The 26,074-nt window shown below is 40.8% G+C and overlaps 1 protein-coding gene across 3 annotated transcripts in view; it reads left to right on the top strand.

Moving 5' to 3' along the window:
* Positions 1-26,074, top strand: part of pmfbp1 (polyamine modulated factor 1 binding protein 1) — a 93,457-nt gene that overhangs the window by 34,643 nt on the left and 32,740 nt on the right. For 2 of the 3 annotated variants that reach the window (XM_084939086.1, XM_084939087.1), the window contains exons 7-17: positions 3,497-3,616; positions 15,361-15,444; positions 15,658-15,825; positions 15,940-16,023; positions 16,689-16,856; positions 18,738-18,968; positions 19,061-19,291; positions 21,137-21,238; positions 21,510-21,586; positions 21,906-22,050; positions 23,322-23,559. In XM_084939086.1, the coding sequence (XP_084795212.1) occupies positions 3,497-3,616; positions 15,361-15,444; positions 15,658-15,825; positions 15,940-16,023; positions 16,689-16,856; positions 18,738-18,968; positions 19,061-19,291; positions 21,137-21,238; positions 21,510-21,586; positions 21,906-22,050; positions 23,322-23,559 (1,648 nt within the window). Of the gene's footprint in view, positions 1-3,496; positions 3,617-10,234; positions 10,406-15,360; positions 15,445-15,657; positions 15,826-15,939; positions 16,024-16,688; positions 16,857-18,737; positions 18,969-19,060; positions 19,292-21,136; positions 21,239-21,509; positions 21,587-21,905; positions 22,051-23,321; positions 23,560-26,074 lie in introns of all 3 variants that reach the window. The other variant, XM_084939088.1, reaches the window with a different exon arrangement.

Here is a 26,074-nt window from a genome sequence, read left to right on the forward strand (position 1 = left end):
AGTAATAAAAGAGCTTCAAGGCAATTCAATTTCAGCTGTTTAAAAAGATTTGAGACGCACTGTTTAACTTGTTTGGGACTAACTTTTAGTGCTGACACTGGTGACTTGTTTCCCAAGCATTACAGCTGTTAGGTAAAAAAATATAATATAATATTAAAAAAACACCATCAAATGTTATGAAAACACATCATATGTCTGTCTTTTTGTGTTAGTTTCTGTATGTGTGTGTGTGTGAGAGAGAGAGTAAGAGAGAGTAGTCATATTTGAAAGGAGAGCAGAGGTATGATAGACACAGCTGAATGATTTACTTCTTGCTTACATCACAAATCATCCCCATATTATAAGGCTTTACATGCAAATATGAGGCAGAGTAAATGTGTGTGTGTGTGTGTGTGTGCACATGTGGGAGAGAGGGACTGCACACTGGTCTGCAAAATAAAGCAAACTCTTATTTGCATATAAACTGAATGCATTGTGTGACTTCATATATGTAACCCATGTTTAGTATCAATGTATATCATGAATGAGTGAGTAAGTGTATGCGCCTCTGTGTGTGTGTGTGTGTGTGTGTGGTAACCCTGTATCACTGGCAAGCTCATTTCTCTCAGAAATCAAAGTTAAATGGGTCATCTATCATGAGAATATGTGACTGGGTCTTTTGTCTCTGCTGTGGGTGTGTGTGTGTGTGTGCGTGCGCGTGTGTCTCATGCACACATATGCAAGGTGTGTGGTGCGAGACCAGTCTGCGTGCACCGCTGCAGCTGCTCACACGTGTGTATGCGGCGGCCACTTGTCTTTGCCTATGCTATGATTAATGGTTTACATTGGGCTGTTCAGCCATGCATGTTTCTTGGTTTATCGTTTTATGCTGTCTCCAATTAAAGCTCCATAACTTGAGTGATGGCTTCACGCCAGTGTCCATCAATAGAGGCCATCAGCAGCCTCATGCATTCAGGATATGGAAGCCACACACTAACTAATATCCTTTTGTGTCAGAGCCAGTGGGCATCCTTTTTGTGTGACTGTACAAATATATACACGTGCGCATGCTGTGCACATGAAATAAAAACAGTAATTAAATTTGAAGTGATCTATTTTTCCTGATAAATTTGGTTTTACTGTTTAAAATCTTGAAAAATGAATTACCAGTGGGATAAAATAATATTCTAATTGTATTTTTTTTTTATGTAATCAATGAAAACCATCAGGTGATCAATTAATGAATCATCCTGAAATTGTTTTTTCGATAAGGACAGTCTTATGCGCCATGTCTGCATCCATGCACGATTTTGCATCTTTGTGTCTTTTTGTGCCAAAGAAGTGCTGGGGGCTACATACATCTGGACGTGGGAGCTAGTTCATGTGTGCGCCGCACAGACACGCATGCGCCGCACAATATCATTTCACGCAATATTATTTCTCATATAGCTGTAATGACATTAGGCCGATATGTTGATTATACTGTCGGCAAACAGCAGCCTGCTGATTGGGTTAGCATATAACCTTATATCACATCTCTCCATTCATCCCTGTGCTTTTTTTTTTATTGCCCTCATTTTTCCAAATCACTTCCCACTTCTCCAGTTTCCAGGGCGAGGTTCCAGGCTATGCAAGCAGGTGATGAGAAGTAATATGATGACAGGAAGACACAACAACTTAAGAGAAGAAAACCCAGAACCTTAGAGCAGCCCAAGTTCTCTGAGTGCAGGACAAAGAAGCCTAGTGGTAGGATAGAAAAGCGTTGTCGAAAAACATAAGAATAAATGAATATTTATTCGCGCTGACAAAACCCAGTGAGCATGCACAAATTGTACATGTTACGGTTTCTGCTCAGCTTTTGTTGTTTTGATTTTTAACAGTTGTATGGATTGATGATGAAGAAGACGAAGAACAAAAAGGGAGATTTTTTTGGTGTGGGCTACTGAGATTGTTAAAGAGAATGAGATTTTATTTGCAGTTACACATGGACACTTTAGTATCTGCACACACAAAACAAGGTTTTTCATGCATTAAGGAAGTTTTAATCCCCCCCATAGAGGTTTTAGCCAAAGCTAAGATGCTAAGATCACTGCTCATTGGGATTTTATTTACTCAAGGATAATAGGAATATTCATTACTGTACATAGACGAATCTTGTTTACATTTGTGGTATAATCTTCAAGCTGTGTTTGGAGTTCACTGTGTAGCAGCTACAGCTTTAATATGTGTCCATAAGCAGCAGAATGCAATGGCAAAAATCAGCAGAAAACACACTGTAGCTGTATACAATCACCTCTATTTCCCTTCTCCCTAGCTAACATGTACACACAAACATACATATGGTGTACTCTCAAACACAGACTTCATTATTATCTACAAGAAACAAACATTACACAAAATACCTCTGGCGATATTTGTGCTTTGACGAAAAGAACACTTTTGGTGCTGTTTGGTTCTTAAACACAGCTGTGTTAGCACGTCGAACTGTCAAGATTTTACTGCAAATTACTAATGGTGGGAATCAATATCTGTACCACATGCACAGGTAATGATTTAGCCATGCATAGCATACAGCTGGACAGACAAGCAGCAAATGGAAAAAAGATAACAATAGCAATAAATTCACATCAGCCATACCTAACGCATAAGATGCTATGCTATGTCAAGGCTAAATGACACAAGGAGAAAAATGAAACTAGGTTGTGTGGAAATTAAAAAAAAAGGGGGGGAGGGGGTCTGATTTAGTATTCAGTAATGGCTGAAGGGGATTGGGGGGAGGGAGAGAAAGCAGACTTATGTATAGGGAAAAGGGGTGGATATGATGAAGCTGGAGAAAATTAATCAGTGGTATCATCTCCCGGCAAGTTTAGTTAACACTATTTCTGCCAGTTACAAAATATTCCAGCAATTAGTGATTTCCCATCGTGTGGTAGTGTAAAAAAATCAAACTTTCTGCTCTTTCTTTTCATGTATGGATTAAATATTGAGTGATTAGCAATACATTAGTCACTGGTAAGTTCAGAACCGTACTCTGGCTTGAATCTTAGTGCTTTAGTCTTCCTGTGAGGGAACTTCTGTTGTATCTGTGTAACAACCCATTAAATCACCGTGCATATACACTGCACACACACAAGAAAAGCACAGTCGCTTGTTGACCTCACATTAGATAAACCCAGTGTCATCAGTCATGCTCTCCAATGTTTGTTTGCATTTGTGCATGAGTTTAGCCTTGAGGCAGTCTCTATGCTTGCATGTACATTATAATGTAATCTAAGTGTATAAACATATTAATGTGTGTGCAGAGCAAGAAAATCACTGTGACGAAATCATAGTGTGACATTTTTCAAGAATGTGAAACTTTATTTTGATTCTTTTTAAAAATCTACAACACTTATGGTCATAACTGCTTCTCTCTATCAATTTTAACAACGATAGAAGCAACGTTAAAAGTAAACTGACTAACACTTTGACTCCAGTTTATGACAATGACTAAATAATACTGTTCTTTCTGCTCCAGACCAAGGCCAAAATGGTGCATTTGAAAGACAAGCTCCGCAATCGTTTCAAGAGAATGGCGGAGGAGAAAGAGACGAGGATTAAGCAACTAACTGATGAGCTGAATGGAACGAGGCAAAAGGTAAAATGTACGCAAAGGGTACACAAGCACATACTTCAAATGCTTCTTTTATGTTTGTATAAAATTTAAAGACATTTTACAGATTCTTCAATGAATGAGTCCTATTTATCTATAATGAATTGCTGCTTCGCAGTAAGAGCGTTTGTGAGTGAAGGCTGCCAAGAAATGGGAAAGAGTAACTTCAAGAGAAGACATGCTTAGTGTTTTTAACACGCGGGTCATAGTCTTTTTTGGTCAAACACATAAGTACACAAATAAACATACAGTACTGAAAAGCTTTTGAGTAAATCAATTGTATTGCACTGTGAACCCTTGGCTAACATTATTGGTTGACCCCTGGGATTCTGTTAGCTAATTTAACTACGCCATCCTAGCGCTTCAATCACTTTTCCACCCACTTATATTATACCCTTTCAATTATACAGATTACCATTGCTAGTAGAGCTTATTGAGCTGTACTTCTGATTCAAAGGCACACCGGCCCATTGAGGCACAAGCACTGACTGACGTACACACACACACACACAAGTACACACCACTTGATCTGCATATCATTATGCTTTTGATCGAATGCCAAGGTTTTCGCTGAGAAAGACATCAGAGTCAAATGAAGCGAGCATGTACACAACACCTGTAGGATTTGTGTGTGTGTGTGTGTGTGTGTGTGTGTGTGTGTGCGCTCGTGTGCGTTCATGCTCATGAGAGAGGCAGCTGTGAAATCTGCACCTGTTTAATTGAATTAGCCTCGTTAATGTATTCACACAGGCTGCCAAAAAAAGCGTGGCATTAACAAGCTCATTAGACCAATTAGTTAATTAATTGTCTGTATGGCAGAAGCTTCCCAAAGAGCTGCGTCTTCATTATCTGATAGCTGCTGCCTCTTGGATCACTGCTTGAGAGCTGATAATGCACTCTGTGTGTGCGCCCGCTTGTACGTCTCATCAAATGTCGTATATTCCTGCATATATGTGTGTATATATACTGTATGTACTGTGTGTGTGTGTATGTGTGGTTATTTGAGGTGAAAATGTGCGTGTGCGCGCGTGGATGCTCTTGTATTCGTCTGTCTGTGTGTAGCATGCTCATAATATGGTGGCCAATATCAGTGTGCATATTGCAGTGAAAGGTTATGTGGGGGCCGTCACTCCCACAGGTAAAGACAGAGCAGTCCTCCCAGCCACTTTCTAATCTCTCTTTTATTAGAAGTTAATATCTCGCCTGCTCTTTCTCACTCCACACTCCCACCTGCTTAGAAATGGCCCCGCTCCATCTTTTTAATTCAATTATATTAGCCATCTTCTCTCTCTCTCTCTCTCTCTCTCTCTCTGTCTTTCTCTGTGCCCATAACTCTGCAACTCACATCTCTCCCTAACACACTATCTATCTCTTTCTTCCTTCTCTGTCTCTTCCCATCTTACCCCTCCTTCCTTTGTCCTCAAATGTTCCATTTCTATTCGTAATCCTAGATGGAGGATAGACTTTGGCCAATCAAGGATTTGCGCAAGCCATTCTCCCTTTCTCCTCTTCTCTGCCTTGGTGGCAGAAATGTATGATGGCGAGCAGAGGGGGAGAAAAAAAAAGGACAGACGGGAGGAGGTGGGAGGCAGGAGTTGAGGGGTGGACCCCAGGGGCGAAACTTTGATTGCTAAAGTAATGAGACTTGATCAGATTGAGGTTTCTCTCTCAATAGGAGCTCTACTAATATGAAAGTCCAGGGCTTAAGCACTCATTTGAAATAAAATCACAAATCTGATATTCTTTCTTCCGGACTCTCAGCCAAGGTCCTATACTCCTCTGCTGGAGAATTAAGACTTCACAGAGACCACATGGGAACTTTTAATCATCTCTGATGGTGGCAGATTTGGAGATGGGAAAAAAATGACCCTAATGTATTAATTATGTAACAATATTATGGAGAAAGTCAGACCTGTAAAGACCTTGAGCTATAGGAGGGATTTTGGCAGACACTGTGATCTTTAACTAGCTGGATCAACAGGCCTGACCCGCAGTGAGTGGGAATAAGAAAACGTCAACATCCTGTTATACAGACTCATAACAAATTAGATGTGACAACATAGGCTTTTTGAATTACCTTGTTTGTAGCCCTGTGAGTAACTCAAATTTGGATGTTTTTCCAAGGTAAATGTGACTTCGTTTCCAAGAAAGGCTTGATTGCTGCTGCAAAAATAATACTCAGTCTCTACTTGTTCACAAGAGCTAAAAACACCATGATGTTGGCACTAGATAACAGGAATAAAGACTATCAGTCACTTTACATTGCTCTTCCTTTTGGCTCCTGGGCACTTTATCATGAATCCAAGCTTCTTTTGCGCGGCTATCACCGGTATATAAGCCTTTAAAACGTTATATTTCTCGAGTTTTAATATTGGATATTAGCGAAGACTTTGTCTAGTAACTAAGCTGACACAGAACACTGCCTTTAATTGTGTCTTACATGTGAAATATGGCTATTGTCGAACAGTCCGGATTGCAGTCATAAGTAAGTATAGTAAAACATTTACAGAAGCTGACTTTTAATTAGATCTTATTGCTTTTACTTGGTTTAACATTGATGGCAATAATATTTAAAATGTGTAAAAATGTGCTCTTTTGCCAAATGTCCATTTTTCATTTGAAATCCCTCTTGCGCCGTAGATGGTTTAACATAAAGAACTTTTGCTCTCTGGTGTAATATGTTGAACTTGGTTGAAGCGCTGAAATGAACACGTTATTGTCCTAGTTTTTGTAAAACTTATTTCCCAATAGTCACACAAAAAACTGGGGCGAATAATCCAGATAAAAGAGAGATTTTAATTCATTATTGCAATAATACTGGGTGGGCCATTGCTTATAATTGTTACCATCCATTAGCAAAGCTGTAGATAATTTAACTGCATTGATGACCACCTTTAACTCACTGTTGCGCTGTGTTGGGTGGGACATATTAATGCTAGGAAGTGTTTCTGGGAGGCTCACTTAAGGAGGCAGAGGTAGGTTGTGACTGCACCAAGACACATGCCCCTAACCACAGGCTGCTCCTGGTGGCCGTGTTCACTTTGAGTGTGTCTTTAGCTCCATATTTTTTTTGTGGTTATATCTGCATCTTGTTATGACCTGATCTTAAATCATCCAGTTTGATAGAAATAAAAATATGCAGGCATTTCGACTAGTGCGTGCACGTGCATACAAAGGTATGGTATGGTATCTCAAAGTGTGTTTGCTGTGACTCTCTGCGGAGCTTCCTTGCTAATCTAACACAGGACCATTTAACAGAGTCCCAATGAATAGAGGCTTTGATTTAAGTGGGATCTGAACCACGGGCCCACACACACTCACATTCATGTTTGGGGTGAGGAGTTCACCCACTGTCTGCTTCCTCTGAAATTATTGGTCTTTTTGCATCAGTAATTGCTCAAGCGCAAATTCATGTACAGTAACGCACACCGCACACACCAACAGTTACTTAGAGCGGCACTGTGGTGCAGTGATTAGCAGTTTTGCTTCTCCTGGTCTCCAGGAACATGCAAACTCTATGTGGAGTTTGCATGTTCTCCTGGTGCTTGCCAAGGTTTCTCAGATTCAGATTTTTCCCACAGTCAAAAGACAAGCATGCTAGGTAAGTTAGCTAAATCCTAAATTGGCTGTCCGTATGAATGAAATCATGAATTGCTGGTAAAGAGACAGTTCACCCCAAGTTCAAGTTGATGAAATTCCTTCATGCTACAATAGGCTATGGATTGTAGTGTGAAGGTAAATGGTAAATGGCCTGTATTTGTATTGCGCTTTACTAGTCCCTAAGGACCCCAAAGCGCTTTACACAACCAGTCATCCACCCATTCACACACACATTCACACACTGGTGATAGCAAGCTATATTGTAGCCACAGCCACCCTGGGGCGCACTGACAGAGGCGAGGCTGCCGGACACTGGCGCTACCAGGCCCTCTGACCAGATCCAAGGTGGATCCAAGGTGGCAGATCCAAATGCAAAAGGCTAATAAAAGCTGATAAAAGCCCAAACCTGCTACTAGACATCCAAACAAAACCATAACCCAGAGAACTACAACAACACAAGAAAACACAAGGAAGCAGAAGAGCACACGCTGAAGGCACATCGGGGAATAGCCAAAGAAGACGAATACTAATCTGAATATTACTACTTAACAAGATGAACAGAACAAGGCAACACAAGGGGAGCAAGGCATAAACACAGAGCGAGACAGAGGGACAACTGGAAAATATGAAATACAGAAATAACTAAAACCATAAAGTAACGGAAAAACCTGCCATTAATCTATAACTTAAGAATTCACAACCCCAAAACTAAACACAAAGAAACACACAACGTTCTACATTAGAATCAGATTAAAGAAAAGTGAGAGAAAACACTGTGGGAACTAAGCACAAATGCTAACTAATGAGCTAAAACATAAATATACATAGAACAAAAATGAGGAAATCATAACTCAAAATGTAGGAGCTTAAGTAGAGTAAAGAAGCCCAACTAAATAATAAACCAGAAGACGTAACTCAAAAACCTGGCACAAAAAGCCAGGGATCATGACATCTCTGGCCCGTACTGCTATTTATATGGTGTAAGTTACCAATCACTGGGAATATTGGCTGTAGAAATGCCTGCCCTCTCTTGAATGTAATGAATGCAAACAGCACTTAAAAGTCATGCTTAAAGAGCCAAAAAATACATTACAGAAATACAACTCAGCAACAATCTTTCCAGAAATCCTGACCCGGTTGCTCAAACAAATATAAAATAAAAATAAAAATCCACAAAGTGTCAGCACTACTTGAAACGAACATCTTGTTTATCTTCTGTAACTGAAACCACCACATCTTGTTGGTAGTTTTGCAAACACTACGGGAAATCTTCGATTAAGGCGAAAGGGTGCCCCTGAGCACTTTTTTATTTGCAGGTAGAAAACCTCCAAGCTGAGGAGGCTCATGCGAAGCCCCTCGCCCAGGATGTGGTTAGTTTGCGAGTCACATAGAAGTCTCTGAAGAGAACATTTGTCATAAAGGAGAAAAACTAGAATGCCATCCTCAAAGACAGCCCAGCCACACGGCAGAGCACAGTGGGTAAGTGCGCTCTGTCTTTCACACGCTCGCACACAGAGGAGAGGAGATCTTCTTAAACAAGAAGCAGAACTGGGCATCGTTCTCTAAATCAAATCCAGCGAGGTACATCGGGGAATTCTCCTCATTTTTTACTTCCTTCACAGTTAATCATCAGTCCTTCTTCCCCTCCTCCTCCGCCTTTCCTCTCTTGCCCTCTCTCCATATTTAATAACTCATCCCCACCATCTTAGCTCCGCAGAGGGTAGCCTCGTACATTAAAGAAGCATGTTTGTGTGAATATCACTTAGCCATTAGAAGGAACAAGATGGGGGGGAGGGGTTAAATGCTGGCTTGATTTTCTTTTCTATTAATTATTTTTCTTCAGATCATTCTTTTTTTTTTGCTTCCTTTGTTGTCTTTTTCCTCTCTCATCTCCCTTGTCCAGCCTCTCTCTCTCTTTTGCCCCAATGAGAATCAGTGGTAATGAATGTGAACATTAAAGAGTCGTACGCATGATGAATGGAATGGCCTTTAGGTTTCTCTCACTGTCCTCTCTCTCCCTCTCTTTATTTTTATTCTCGCTCCCTCTCTGTTTCATTCTCTCTTCTTCTTTTCCTCCTCCTCCTCCTCCTCTCACCCCTCTAGGTATATCAGAGTGGCGCGTGGCAGTGATGTGTTTTAGGCTTAAATTAACCTATTTACTGTGTCCTTGGCCAAACCAAGTCATTTGTCTGCTCCTTAGTGTTTTAGCATGGTGGGTGCCTGTCAGCCAGCTAAATGAAATACATTCGACATAAAAGCAGCGCGCCCTTAGATGCCGACTTTATGCCCTTACTTTTCTAACACTAACTTAATTTCCTTATTACCTTTTTGACATCACTGGTGTATTCAGAAGGCGCCAGCAGCTTAAATGCGATAAGTGTAACACTGTATTTTCATTTCATCATGTTACTGATGTTCTGGGGCCGAGTTTGAAAATTTGCGGTGTCAAAGGTTTAAGTAAGTGTCTGAAAATAAACAGGTTGCTTTCTGTTGCCGGCGTGATTTTGTATGTTACAAAGAAAAGGGGCCGTGGCCCAGCTAAACATCATGTGATGCTTTTTTTTTTCTTTTAATGAAAAGCTTTTTGATGCATCTGATGTAGTGGAGATACAAAAGGATCACAACACAGTGAGAGCTCTGCCTCCAGGTTTCAGAAGCACTGCTCCGGTTAGCGTCCTACAACTTTATGACGAGTAGTCAAGCAGTTTTATTGGTCCCGAGTCAAAGCGGTAATTGTAGGGGTCCCTAGCCTGGCACAAAGCAATTATGATGTTCCCTTTCACTTGTACGGAGAAAAAACAGAAGCAAACGTCTCTAAATTTTACTTTCATCTCCCATCTCTCTTATTTGGATTTTCTTGCAATGGGTCGCTCATTCTTCTCCTTGCGTTTTGGTCCACCACAGCTTTCTTTTTGTCTGTCGGTGGGCTTAAAGGTCCTAACCTCAAACAGTACTTTCAGATCATCATCCTTGCCTTTCTTCCTGTCTCTGCTAACCTTGCAGTTACGAATAAGTGAGGGTATGTTAAGTGATATCACGAATGCCCTGAATCAGACCACCATCAGCCTGAATGCAGACAGACAGCAGATCTTAGGCCAGCTGCACCATGCGAGCAAAGAGGTTGAACGTCTACAGCTGGAATTAGCTCTCGAGCGTCGCACCAGTGAAAAGAAGGTAATCAGCTTCATCTCCAAGGTCTTAATTCAAATATTAAAATGTGAATTCTTGTAAAATCTTTGCTTTGTTTGACTTTGTCGTTTTACAATTAAACCGAAGCGTGTGCGTGTTTTTCCCCCTCAAATTGTTGACAATTGGTACGTTAAAGGCGAGTTTTCCACCTCACCATTAAAGCTAGAGTTTCTGCAGAAAGCGGGCACGTTGGAAGAAAAATGGTTAATCTAGAGATACGAAATTTCTACTGGATGGGAGATTAAATATAATATTCACTTTAATGTAATGCATTGTCTTTCCCCACAATGGGACTGATAAGATGGGTCGCGTAGGTGAGGGATTCATTTAAATATGAAATTTTCAAATGTAATATTCACTGTGACAGGCATTGTCTATTTCTACAATAGTGCTGATAATAAGGTTTTAGATAATGGGTAATAGGATGTTCTGATATTTAGAGCCTTATTAAAAACACATACTTTTGATGAAGACAGACTTGGCAAAAATTTTGATTGTTCCGCTAAAATGGGATTTCAGCTTCACTACTGCTGGGATTGTGGCGAAGCTGGGAAATCATGTGGTCACGTGCTACATTGCTTCTTAGACCTGTTTTTTTTTTTGTCCTGCTCTGCCCTTTATGCGATACACCAAAAGCATATGTTAGTGCTTAGTGGTTTGTGTTTAACCTTCAATTAACCAGGTTGCAAAGATACCTTTCCCAAAGCCATTGGGAAATTTCAAGGGCTCGGAATTGTAAAAAACAGAACACAGCACACGAGGTTCGGTCCTTGTCACTGGGATGCCTCTTCACTGACAACACGCTTTTTCAACGTATTTTTTAGGGTGAAGGTTAAGTTCAGAATTTTGCTGGCTATCCGCGAGTCTATTGTTACAGTAGTCAGCCATTTATTAGAGTGCCCATTTAAAAATGCTCCTCTGTAGCTCATGTTATATGGGAGTTTGGGTAAATTTAAGAAATTTAATTAGGGGTGCACAGGAGTTCATTTTCACGATGAAAGCAGCTGCACTGAAGTTCAACTCCTTAAAAACAAGTCACCGAAGCTAAGCTGTCACATACAGGAGAGTTTTAAATAATTTCTAAAACGGTTTTGCGCTCATGTGTTTTGTCGCGCACATACATTTCATGCAGTTACCTGTGCACGTGCAACTGTGTGCACATGTATACGTGTGGGTGTGTTTAAGTGTTTTATGTTTGTGCTGGTTAAGTCAAAGGATGGACCACAGCTCTCAGCCCAGGGATCTGGTTTCTGCTTCACATCTGGCCTTGCTTTATGCACAAAAACTGGTTTTCTCTGATGTATTACAAGCCCTCTCTCGCACACCCACACAAGGGCGCACACACTGGCAGCTTTGCATTCCCTCGTGCACACTTCATTCCGTCGTTGTGTGGACGGTGGCTGCAGTAGGTGTGCGGGAACGCGAGTGAGCGCGCCTGCTCCCTCTCAAATATAAATGAAACGGAGAACTTTGCATTAAGTGTTTTTTTTTTTCTTTTCGCCGCGGCTCTAAATGTCCAAACATTAGCACAGCTGAACAAATACTGTCAACACTCTCTCCTTCATCTTAAATGTACTCTGCTGATTCACTCTCTCTTGCACTCGCTCGCCCTCTCACTTACAGTTGCACTTCTTTCCTCCGAATAAAAAGAGAACGCAGTCTGCTCTCGCTGCAGAGAACAAGTACTCTAGTCACTTTAAAATCTTAATTATCCGAAATTCTTGGGAAGTCAGCGTGGACACGGCATTTATATTAGATTTATATAAGAAACCACTGAAACATCTGTTTAACTTTTTTTCCTCTCCCTGCGGTATCATTTTTTTTCTGTTAAAACAACATTTCGCCAAACACTGATACTGATGTTTGCAGGACAGCTACGATTTGCTGTTGACATTTTTTTTACTGTATTTTTAAATTTTTTTGTGACTAACACGACATACATGACACAGGAAATTTGTGAAATAAAAGCAGATGTGTGCCCTTTTTTATGTAAATGTCCAGTCTTAAATTTAGAGCCTTATTAAAAACACACTTTTGATGAAGCCAGGCTTGTCAGGAATTGGACGGGCACAACTTCCTCCTTAATCCCTTTAATTTCCTACCTTTTTAATCCCGAATCCTTTTTTTCTAACTAACTCGCACATCATCATCAACATCATGTGAACAGCCACATGTTGTTGCGACTGAGACATGAGGTTGAAGTCTTGTCTCTCCCTCCCCCTCCCCACCCACCATCACCACCACCTTGTGTCAATAATAAAATCATTAACATCACAAGCGGCTTTTTTTTTGTAGAAATGATCTACTTCACCTTCCCAGGACCAAAAGACACACACACACACGCACACAGACTCTTCTTTAAAGATCACAGATCACAAATGTGCACAGGAAGCAGAACGGGGGATTTCTTAACTTGAGGATTCATGTTCGCGGCAATTTTGCTGGACAGTAAAAGCCACAAAATCTCGCCATAGAGCTATATGTGAGGCACGACCTTTCAGACCCTTTACCGTAAATCTTAAAATATTTCACTCTATGTGCGTGGAGACTAAAGAACAGTAAATGAAGCTGTGTTTCAAAACAGATGTGTGCACTATAATCCTCGCATGTGGCTATTTATTTTTAATCTGCTGCTAACTCTCCTGCCTAGTGTCCTCAGCTTCCTCACTTGGACTTTAGTTTAAAATGCAAGGACGCACACGTTGTGTATGAAGCACTTTTGGAAAACTAATTCAGATGCCCTCCTATTTAAAGTGCAAAAAGAGGTGAAAGCAAACACAAAAGTATGGAGTAGGAGCAGTACAGTGGAAGGTAAGCGGCGTTGACTAAAGTTGTTCGAGCCTTCAAGGTTGGACAGGGACAGACGTGGGTCCTGGTCACAGCGCTTTACAACTGTCAGAAAAGCTTACAGATTTGTTTCTCCCTCTCTCTCGCCTTGCTTTCTCTCTTGATCTCACTTATTGCTCATTTCTTTTCTTGCCTTGCCACATCTCTTTTTCATCCCCACCACCCTCTTCACTACCCCACCCACCCCCCAACTGTTCAAATATTATTTCTCCCCCTCCTGTCGTTGCCCCCCCCCACCTGCGCACCTCTTTTTTTTGCCTCCCTCTCTTTATCTTGTCATTGCCTGTCAGTGGGGATTCTATCTACGCCGAGTGTTGTGTGCGTGCGTTATGTGTGAACACATTGAGACTGGGATGCACTTAAGAGCTCATTGATTTAAAAATACCTTCGATATTGGAGGTCCCCTCCTGCAGATTCGTTCAGGAGCTTATCACACACACATAGACATCCAGGTAGAGATATGCATAAACCAAAGCTCCACTCCAAAGTTTCTCCTTAAACTTTGTGATTGACCTAGTTAGCGTGTCGTTTTGACAAGTTGTCTGTTTTGACATGACGTCCTCCGGTGTTTATCAACATCCATTCTGCCTATCACACGCTCACATTGGGAATTCATGCACGCGCACGCACTCAAAGATAAATCAAGCTACGATTTAACAATTGGCAGGAAGAGAGTGTGCAGTGTTTGCTATGGGTAAGTGGAATGACTTGTATTTGTAAGGTGAATAAAAGCTTTGGTCAGTTTTTTTTCTTCTTCTGTGTGCACATGTTTTTTTTTTTATCTGATGTCTGTGGAATGCAAAACACTATCGGTATCACTCCGGTACCAGGGTACTACCTATTTGTATGAGTCAAAGTGTTTACATGAATGCTCCTGTGTGATTTAACTGGTGCATGGATAGCAGTGTGTATACACAGGGCTTTTTTTCTTTCTTCTTCTTCTTCACTTGCCATAGCTCAGGTTTAGTGCGTCTGGTGAGCCTAGCCACCGACAGCCAGAGGTGAGAGGCCAAAGAGCCAAGTTAACTCCATCAATCCCCCTGGACAGTTACAAACAAGCCCTCAACTCTGGTCAAAACGATCCCTAGATCATGGATGACAGACAGCAGGTGGGGAGGGATAGAGAAAGAGAGAGCGAGCATTTGACTCAATTCCAAAAGAAAGGCTCTTACAAATTGGAAGTGAAAACTTGTCTGCTTCAACTATAACAAATAAGCTGTTAAAATTAGATCGAGACATAGCATTTCTTCTTTCTTATTGTTATTGTCAGCATTGTCAGTGATATTGTGGTAAAATCACTCACAACACAGGATTAGATATGAAGTAATACAATCTTGCCTTCATGTCAATATATAAAAGGTTAATTAATTTAGAGCATCCTATTCCTCTCGGTCTTCAACTCCCAAATACTGGCCGATGATTTTGTTTTGGAGATGATCAGATTCACGTTTCAGTCATAGAAAGGTTAAAAGAACAACTTAACATCTTTAAAATGTTAATAAGCCATCGCAAAAATATCCCAGAGTTAAAAAGAAACTTTTTTGGCTCGACACCCAAACCTGGCCGTTCTCACCAACCTCAATGAGAAAAAGACCGTGGCGAGGTAGGAAGTCGGTGAACACGTACAGAAGAGAAATGAGAACAAAAAATGTCCAAAACATTTCCCCGAGGCAAACTTGTAAGGAATCACACCGACATGAAAGCGCACACAGACATGCAGACGCACACGCTCACGCACTCATTTGGCATCGAGCAGAAGTGGGTAATTAGGGAAGGTCACCAAGGAAACAGACAAACACAAGCTACTGTGAGACGTAGCGTATACTCAAGAGAAGCATCAACAACCGTTTCCCTGTATGCAGTGTCATTCACCCATCACCGCCACCATTACCTGAAACACACAAATATGAAAACAACAACTCGAATATTTTATCTCGAGTTCAGTAAACGGTGACAGAGTCGCCAGCGAATGTTCTTAACACGACGTTCCCTTGTCCGAATCTTATGAGATCGGCTGTGGTTTTGCGATTTAAAAAACAAAAGCAACAAAAAAATGGGTGTTTGATGTGTGATTAAATGCTTTCATCTTACAGATACAGAAGAGGGAGGTTAAGATTTGTACACTGATGAAGGAGCTCGCAGAAAGTAAGGGACAACACTCAGAGTGTCAAAAAGAGGTAAAAAAACCCATCAGTTTCATTTTTCATGATTATTGTTAACCACACTGAAATTTGATAATGGAATCACTTTTTAAAGCATCCTGTTTTTAATTGTTTTTTGGATAATGTTGAGTGGGTTTATAATTAATATTGTTTCATTACATGTTTATCTTTGGACATTTAAAGCTTTTTCCCCTGGTGTGGATGCTAATTTATGTGCAAATGTAACAGTTGCTTCGAAAAGACAGGTCTTTGGAGAAGCTCCGTGAGGAGAGGGATGAGCTGAGAGTCCTGATGGAGGACCGAAGCAAAGAGTGCGCCCACCTCGACCGGAGCAAAGCCAAACTGGAGGCTGACTTGGCTCTGAGCCACGACAAACTCCACACCTCACACCTTGAGGTCCATCTCTCTCTGTCTGTTTAATTAAAGGAACTGGAGAGGCTAAAATGCCAGGATGTGCAACTTATTTAAATGCACGTTTTTGTTAATTTTGTTAATTTTCTCTGTGTTTAGGTTCGAAGTAGAGATGAGTTAATTCTGCAGCTCAGAGCCGAAATGAAGACAGCTGAAAAGAAGCATCGAGGAACACAGAAGCAGGTGCGGTGGCTCGTCTGCGTTCACTTTTCAGGTTGTGTCATGCAGTTTTTAGAGATTAAAAAATACAATTTGGAGAAATGGAAACTCCATGTTTTTCCCTTTAAAACTGCATATTTGGTCGTTTTTAAGCAGTATTTTATGAAAAAGGCGCTTTCTTTTTTATATTATGTTTTGGTTTTTGGGTTTGAAATTTGTCTTAGGGCTTTCAATTCTCTCCTACAATTTTTTTTTATTTTTCTTTCATATGCCGAGGCTAGGTTCAGTGATCACCCCTATTTTTTCAACACTTCCTTGCTTTACACCCACAGAGTTGCACACATCTACTCAAGGGAAGTGCCCAAACCAGCAGTAGTCTTCTACTGTTGGCTACCGAGCAGCTCCATCAGAGCAATGGGAGGTGTAGCACCTTGCTCAAAGGCTCTGCGAAAGTTGGAGCTAAGGAAAAGGGAATCGTTACTCATTCATGCTGTGCCTACATTTTCCCAGCTGGTCCTGAGACTAAACTGGGAAACTCTCTGACTCAAACCTGACACTCACTTTTTGGTTACTGCCACCCCCTCACTGTCTCTTCTGTCTGTCCGGGTGTGCATGGTATCCCAGCGTAAAGCTTTCCTCGTCTCCATCCTTTTCAATTTTCATCTTTTTTTCTCTTTCTTTTGGCTCAGGTGACAGCTCTGGAGGAAGAGGTAAGACACTTAAACTGCACGATTAGAGCGCACAAGGAAGAGGCCTGTCAGTTAAGCGAAAAGGTCAGCGATATCGAGCACCTTAGAGAGCAGAAGGAGAAAGAACAACAGCAGCTACAAGAGCAGCTCCGTATTAAGGAGCAACAGGTAAAGAGAAACTCTCTCCTCTCCTCTTCACCTTTGCTCACTTCTTGTGAAATCTATGGATCAGTTGAACTCTGACCGGGAAGTCGTGAAACAGGCTCACAAAATTGAAGCGTAACCCGGAGGGGGGACCGGCTCCGTGCTTCACAGCCGACTGAAGCAGAACAACTCTGAGCTTGGCCAAATGCACAGCAGGCTGAAAGACCGAGAGCCGGAGGTCACAAAGCTCAAGGACGGTTTAAGTCGGAGGTCCATAACGGCGCAGAAGTCGACTCTTTTGTGTGCTCACTTGTCTGTCGGCTGAGACATAATCCAACAGAAAAGCCATCTACTGCGATAATCCAATGAGGAACATAAAAGGAAAAATCGGATGCACTTGTGCGTTTGAGTGCGAGCGCTCTAAATCACGGTAGACAATCAAGTAGTCAGAGTTTTCTGCCAGGAATGGCAAACCGACTCGCTTGCGGCAGACAAGCTTTATTTTGTAGTCATCTTACATATATTCCAATCTACATCATCTGAATTACTAAACAAGACACGATGACTCTACTGTTTGTGAAACTCTCACATCTAATTGGAACTAAGCATGAATACAGATAGGGAAATGTAGACCAAGAATAAAGTTATTATCAACTTAGGGTCAACTTGGGTAGCCATGTGACGGCAGTGAATACTCAAACATCAGGCCAAATGAGGCTTGTCAGGTCATGAGGGTCAGATGTGTTTTCCATCATGTTTAATGAGGGTTGTTTGTTTCCCCAAAGCACACGCTCCTGATTATGGTCACAAGAAAGCCATAGTGTCCCCATTAAGTCTTGTTATGAGGCCTTTCATCCAGTAACAGAGAGAAATGCAAAGTCCACCATTAGTGTTTGGCCTGTAGGATAGTGAATTCATTAAAGGAGAGAAATACAGTGACACAAGTAGAGCAAGTAATAAATACAGCTTTGATATGTAAAGCCGACGTATGACGTCTCACTTTATAGCGTGTGGTTCTTCTCCGTGTGATTTTTTTTCAAACTGTTACCTCAGACAACCTCGTCAAACATTCACCATTCACCACCATCACGCTCAGATAAAACAGAGGCTGCATGGGCTGAGTCAATGCTTTTAAGCAGTCCACGCATGCGGCCGTACACCTACACAGGTTGTTCGGTCTTTCCACTCTAAAACAGAGAGTAAGAGTCGATGACTCCTCTCCTCTGGTTTGTCTCTTTCTTCCTTTTGCATGAGCAAGTTCTCTCTCGTGCCACCTTCAATCCAGTGTTAGTCCTGCGGGCCCAGTTAATCCCTGGTTAAACCGAGCTGCAGTGAACCGCTGAAATCTAACTAGTTGGCTGTCATTAGTCGTAAAACCCTCGTGTTCTGATCCAGATTACAGCGGGATTAATGTGGATGAACTCAAGCTGAGTGTTAGAGCGGGTTTAACTTTCTCAACCTCTCCCCTTGAAAGGTGAGCTACGGTAGGATTCCTTGTGTAACGGCAGGATTAAGCCCGGTTTCACTTCCTGAGTTCCCCTTTCATTATGACAGAGGTTACTGTAGAGCAGTGCAGTAAATTACACCATGTTAAACAAACTAGCATGTGTCTGTTCAAGTAGCTTTTTAAGGCACGTTTAGTCACGAAGCATTGAGTAATGACTTTGCTTTCACTGTTTGAATTTTAGCATAATGATAATGATGATGATGGTTGCTGCTGTAATAGTTTATGTAATATAAAAGTTTACTTTTTGCAAGATTATTTATTGCTTCCTACTTCACATTGTTTTTTTCCACACATTCACACGTGCCACTGTGTCTTTTTAAATTTGACTGCTTTCATCGTCTTTATTGAAAAACAAAGGTCAACATCAGCATCTGTACTCTGTTTGATTTTGCTCTCAGGCTGATACAGTTGAAAAGAAGCTGAATAAGGAGAAGGAGGAGGTGGAACTTCTTAATCAGCAGCTGAAAGAATCCAAGGATGAGCTCAAAGAGGCCAATTTGCACACCCAGGAGCAGAAAGAAACGGCTGCGATTTTTAAGCAGAAATACACGGCAGCAATAGAGAAGGCGCGCAGGGTGCAAGAGCATGTGGAACGTCTGGAGGAGGAACTACAATATTCACAGGAAAAGGTTAATAATGGCCGATATAGCCTTTAAATACGTACATACGTTTTGTCTAATATGCCTTTAATTTTGAGTCTGACTACCTGTTTTAATGGCAGCTAAGAGAGTCGCAGTTAGCAGCTTCTTCACTGAAGGAAGAGCTAGCTGAGCTGGAGCGCCGGTATCAGGAAAAGGTTGGCCAGTGGGAGAATTCACAGGAGGCTCTTGACCAACTAACAGATGAACTTCAGGCCAGTCACAACCTGCTAAGAGAGAGTGAACAAAAAGTGGAGCACTTCAAAAGCCTGATGAGACCCCTTCAGGAGCAGATGGACACACTCAATCAGCAGGTTCGGGAAAACATTTACGTAATGCAGACACAGCAATAACAAAAGGATAAATCCAGACACAAACACACGTACAAATACATGAACATAGTTAATCCTTTATATCTATGTGGACAACCTGATTTGCTTGCATAACAAATAGTATTAACCTTTCTTGCAAAAGAGTTGTTTTCCTTCCACTTAATGAAACATCTGAAAACAGTGTGATTCATTGTATACACTAATTCTGTGTAATCATGTCACATAACAAATGAGGTTGACTGTGAGATCAGTGGAAAACTCGGTCATAAAGCAGTTCAGCCTTTCATTTCAAACTAAGAAACTAATGCTGTTGCACACTTTACTGTCTCACTATGTATTTTTTCATGGATGCACCCACCTCCTTAAAAACGAGGTTTTGAATACATGCCTTGTTTTTTTGGGGTTAACTCCGATGGGTGTCTCTCTATTTTTGCAAGTGCACCCAGGTGCTTGCCAGCTCCAATCATGCTGTACAAGTGCATGCATGGATATATTGCTTTGTGTGCTTGTGTTATTGTACGCACACATGTATATGTGTGTGTGTGTGTGTGTGTGTGTGTACTAGTGCGCATTTGTGCATCTGTGCACTGGCGTGTGTCACTTAATCTTTTCTTCTTCTTTTTTTCCCCCTTTCTGTTTTATATTTACTACGTCAGGCAACAAATGAATCATCTTTATTACGGAGAAATTTAATTTGGATGAACTTAACTGCTGCCGCCAAGGTCAGACGGGCAGAATGTCATTTTAATCCAATCAACTTTAATCTGTTGGTTATAAAAGAGTTAGGCTGTTGAAGAATGGCTGTATCTCAGGCCCTTTATTACACTGGCTAATGACTTTGATTGTAAGGCGCCTATCAAGAGGTTAGGAGTTCTTATGGAGCTTCACGTCCTGCTAATGCGCTACCTCATGTCACTGTTGGGCTTAGCTAACCCTAAAATCACCATTGCCTTTATTCCCTGTTTACGAAGAAATACAGTGTGGAAAACATGAAACTGTTTTAAATGAAAGAAAACATGACTATAAAAGCAGTTTAGAAGTTATAGTGTTTTACATTTGAGGGATAAATGGGGAAGAAAACCATGGACTGGCTCAAATTGTGAGTGTAGTATCTTAATTCTATCTCTACTGGTCAATTTATATTCAACTAGAGAATATTTCACTATAACATAAAGATGGACAGTTGAAGATAAGTAAGATTTCTTCCCTTTCCTATAAAGATGTCTACTTTTGAATTACTTACATAATTTGCCTGTATAAAGGACAGCAGCTAATAGGGTAAGATTGAGGGTAGTGATACATTAAGCAATTTATGAAAAAAAGCGAGAGCATTACTCCTGGCGATGCTCTCGGGAGTAAAAAACAAAGTGTAACACTTTCACTGTTTTCCAAAGACATATACATTTGTAATTAAGAGAACAATGCAGATGTTCATGAGCGCGATTGCTCATAGTACTTCCTATGAGCTAAGTTCGAACTTGTTGTTTTACAGTTTGTATAATGTGCTTGAAACACCAAGGTCATGTTTCTCTGTGCAAATCAATACACAAATGAGTGTAACACAAAATAATGTGCTTCCTTAATGGCCCATCAATGCCACTGCCATTTATTAGTAAACCAAAATGAGTGTAATCTGTTGAAATGCAATTCATTCAATTCCTTTTGTGTCTTGACTTGGTGGTTTGTTTCTATTTAAGTTTCTGTTTAGGTGTGTTTAGGGTTATAGAACTGATTAAAATAAGATTTAAACAAGCGGGATGTTCTTAAAAAATATGTTTTTTCTAACTATCTATATCACTTACTCTCCCTCTCTCTCGTTACTTATAGAAACTTGCTGTGGAGTGTGACCTGCAGCTCTATCGTCGGAGCCATTCTCATTCTGATGAGGAGTATTTGAGTCTAGGAAGACTCAGACAGCAGCTGCAGAAGGTAATATCCTGCATGGCACTGCTGGGATTACGCATTCTGTGTATTATCATCACAATGAAACATTAAAATATATCTGCCACAGTTTCAATACTTACAGTTATGTTCAGTGATAACAGCTGAGAGATAAAATTTGTTGACATTCCAGTATTCAGAAGTAACGCTGACAAATGTAAATGTAGGCTTATATTTAAAGTTCGTTTTATATTTACATGGACAAACAGTTTTTGCTACATTCCAGCACTCATTTTTTCTTTGTGTGTGTGTGTTTCAGCGCTGTGCGGCACAGGTTGAACACCTTGCGGTGTGTGAAAACACTATTCTTCAGATGAAGTCAGAGCTAGAGAGACAGTAATAACAGAGTCTATAAAACTCTCATTCTCCTCTGCTGCTCGGTTTCTGTCCTTGTCTCTCCTTTCATGCCCTTCTCATCAGTCTCCACCCCCAACTCGCTCTCATTTTCGCAACAGTCTGCTTACTAAATGGCACACAGTAGATATATTATGTTACTTGGCAAATGTAAAAATCTATTGAAATCTTTTTTTTTTTAATTTCAGTAATCATTAATATGCTATCTGGTTTACATATTATTACGCTGTGTTAACCTGGGCAGCACATTTTTTACAGACCGGTTTGCTCAGGCAATTATTCTTTGCTCTCCTTACCTTAGAGTCCAGGAAAAGCTGGGTCTGAAACCAAGTCTCGCTGCTTCCCAGCAAACTCACCGGAGCAATCAAAAACAGCTGGAACAGGAAGTGATTCGTTCAAAACAGGAAGTGGCATCCTTAGAGCTTGAACTGGCGAACGCCCAAAAGGTATTAAAATAATGCATATCTGCTGACCTGTCCTCTAATTTAGTGAGAGCTATATTAATTTGACCTTTGTCCCGTCTGCTTTTAAATTCAGACGCATCTGCCATTGTCCTTAAATGTTCGCGATGCAGTCATTTCAATCTAAGGACACGTTTGAGTTCCCAAAGAGGAGTACTTCAACCACCTCCACGGGCACCACACACCCACCACTCATGTGATTGTCCTGCGATTGTCTGGCAGAAACAAATTGCCTCGCCATTAATTAAAGCACCAAACGGTGCCAAGGCTGGTGAAATTGACTCCAATTAAGAGCTCAATGGGACACTAAATATTCAAATTACTCAAAGTGGTGACTGTAGCCTGGCAGAACGCCAGCATTCCTGGCAGTCTTGGACACATCATTTGTATGTGTGTGAGTGTGTGAGTGTCTATGTTTGCGCGTGTTTGTGTGTACGCTTGCTTAGCCGTGTATGGGTAGGTGGAAACGGTAATATTTGATTTCGCACATTAATTTGTGTTTGTCACATATTAGCAAAACACGTGTTACTCTTACCAAAATCATATGCTCGCACACTTAAAATTACTCCCACAAACACACACAGCGGCAGGTTCTCTTGCTGTCAGGTCTTGCCCATTCATTCATACAACTTCCCTGTGGAATACCACATAATGAGTCCGTGTCATGTAGGTACACATATCTTGAAGTATACATCTACATTCATCACATGCATAATGCATGTACACATTATTAACTTTTATCATTATGCATATATACATAATTATACAAGAGTCTAATCCTTTACATGAGTGATCAGTCATACATACAAGGGCTGAGTTCAGAGCCATTAACACTAAAAACATTTTTTTAAGGAAATTGTATTTGACAATGTATTTTTTCTTTTTTTTACAGAAACACAGAATTTATATTGGTTCATGATGTTTTTCTGTTTTATTATTGTATTATTATTATTATTATTATTATATCCACCATCATTTCCTTCCACCTTCTGTCTTTTCCAGCTTTAGATTAAATGGAAATATATATATCTTTTATCTTCGGTTTTTATTCAGGACCATACAATATGATGCGATACCATTTTGGAAATTCTTTAAATGTAAACAGCAAGCAAAGCAAATAATAAGTGATTTCTGATGATATATTTAGAGGTCTATTGATGGCAACTGTTACATGGCAACAGCACATTATAAACACAACTGTGCAACATATTTAAACCGAACAGACGCTGGATGTTTCTTTGGCCCGTATGCTGCAGGTACAGGTGACACTCCTCAGGCAGTCAGATGAGGAACTGAAGGAGGCCAGACAAGAGTCTGCAAGAAAGAGCCGAGAGGTGGATGTGGAGAGAAGAAAGGCCCAGATGCTTCAGGAGGCGTTACACAAGGAGCAGGAGAAGCTGCAGAGTGCTATCAGAGAGAATGAGACCCTGAGCACTCTCACTGGAAAGCTGAGGAAAGAGCTGGAGGAGCTGCGCAGCAGTCACCAAGTTACAGGTAGCAATCAGTCCATAAACTGATAAGCTGCCGTTGGTCCTGATCCATGTATGCAGTTAGTCATAAAGTAATAATTTTCCGTCAACCGTATATTCATGTTGATAACATATACATATTTCAGTTAGGACTAATATATTTATAAGAAGAACGCTATTAATATTCAGTATTATATCACTGTTCAGGGACTTCTCTGCTGTTCGGCGCGCATTCGTGGATGTCTGTAGTCGGAGAGAGCAAGAGCCAGACCCCAACATAAAACAGAGTAGGGTTCAATGACAGTGTTATTGCACGCATTATATGAATCTGTCAGCATAGCATGAAAAGGAAGAGTGGGGATGAAGGTGGGTTGCAATATGGCATGTAGATGAGAAGAAGCCGTAGGTTCCTAAAGACACTTACACAGTGTGGCCTTTATGAGATTTGCCAGCTAGATGCATTAGTTGAGCCTCCAGCTGTGGGCAAGCATGGAGATCAATTGATCTGACAGGAATATGGCTATGCTTGACTTTGTGGCCTGCCTGAACTAACACTATTAGTATCAGTATCATGTGAAAATTAACCTGTATTTCACCAGTGCTTGATTCAGCATCCACATTTTTTTAACAAGCAAGTCAACATGACCAAAAGCAAAGATTTTATGTTAGTTCACTGCTTGATCCATTCATCACCCTGCCTTTATTATTAGCACTCTATGAACATTTCCCTGCTGCTAAGGTTTTGGACATTATTGGCGATCAGAAGCCCATCACATACCAGAGGAGCTACAGTACGCAGCCTGTCCTGTCTTTTGTTGCAGAACCACCCGCACTGCTGTTAGCTTAATCAGTTAGCTCAAATTAGCCAGCAGTGTGGTGATTTTGTAGCTAGCTGTCTGCACACCATGTTAACTCAGACACACACACACACGCTGTAGATAGAGGTTTGATTTAATGGTGCACTGCTTTAGCTGTATGGTAATGATCTGGTTTCTGTGTGTGTCTGTACATGTGTGCGTGTGGCCAATGGTGGCCTTTGTAGTAGTGCGTCAGTGTAGGAATGGTGATGGCTGGGTCTCTGTGGGCACAGAAATGTCTCATTAAGAATTAACGTACACATCGACGGTCACGCCAGGCAAACACCTCACATGCGCACGCTTGCAGCCATTTCTTCCAACTCCCACTGCTTTAATTAGCACATACACACTGGCTCTCCAAGGTACAAACACACATACACACACACAATCACCTATTGTCCGCAGAGAGATGAATCTGAGGTCTCTCTCTGTGGCAGACAGTGGCTGGCTTGCTCACTGAACACTGCTCATTAACAAGATAGAGACAGAAGGACAACGCTGTGTAGCCTGGCCTTTGTCTGTGATCAAAACGCATTCCCTCAACTCTACTCTACACACAAAACCACATATTATTCAGCTTTTACCTTCAGCAAATACAATCCAGCAATGCAGAGCCTATTGTAATGACTTAAGAAGAATAAAGATGCATTATTATAACAAAGGGGGCATTGTTTACCTGGATATAGCAGTGGTCTGAATAAACTGGGTGAGGAGTCAGCTTGAGAAATTACTGTCATGAACAAAGGGCCTTTTTATTAACATGAAGCCCTCGTCGAGGTTCTTTCTGTATTATGAAAATACTTCATTGAGTGGTGATGATTTTGTTTGTTGCTTAATAACAGCAGACCTCATCTAAGATGGACTGGACTGTGAACGTGAACAGGTTTGAATGATAAGAAAAATATGGACAGGCAGAAACAGGTATACAGTTATGAGTCGACAAGAAAATGTATGCTAGAGGTGACTCTAACCAGAATAATTTAATCAGGAATGCATATTTAAGATGCTTTAAATTACTCTACATAACTTATTAGCCTTTTATAACCCAGTCGTCTGTAAATTGTTATGTAAAATAACAAAATTACTCAGCTGGTAAATTAAAAATCAATGAATTATCAACACAGTAGCTGCCAGTATCAGGTTTTCAGAAGTAATAATCATATCAGTCCAAAGTCATTTTTGATGTTGCTATTTAGACAGTTAACGAGATAAACTGCCATTTTTGGTGTTTTTAACAAAGCATTTTTACCTCTAATGCTGTTGATATGCTTTCTACAGTTTAATATATAAATGTAGTTTGGGAGTAATGGATATTATATAAAGGTCTCTGTGGCCAGACAGAAGGAAAGAAGCAGGAAAAGAGAACGAGTTGGAAACCAGGGAAGTGTCACATGGATTAGATTGAAGTGTCTGAAGGCAGCTGGATTCAATCAGACTGTGTCAGGATAGGATGAAGAGACTGGAAAGAAAGGAGTGATTAAAAAGGATAGAAAAAAGTCCTTAAATTTGGCGTATGGGTGCTTGTGTCAAATTTACTGTCATTCTGTCACTTATGGCTCTCGGAATAGGCTGGGGTGTGTGTGATACATGTGGAAAATTGCACTATTTCGAACATACAGTGCACACGAGCCATTACAGAAAATGCACATAAAGGTGTACCGAAGGGACGATTGTATTCTAATC

The sequence above is a fragment of the Perissodus microlepis genome, chromosome 9, assembly GCF_051167445.1.
Source record: "Perissodus microlepis isolate ML-2025 ecotype Zambia chromosome 9, ASM5116744v1, whole genome shotgun sequence".
Lineage (NCBI taxonomy): Eukaryota > Metazoa > Chordata > Actinopteri > Cichliformes > Cichlidae > Perissodus > Perissodus microlepis.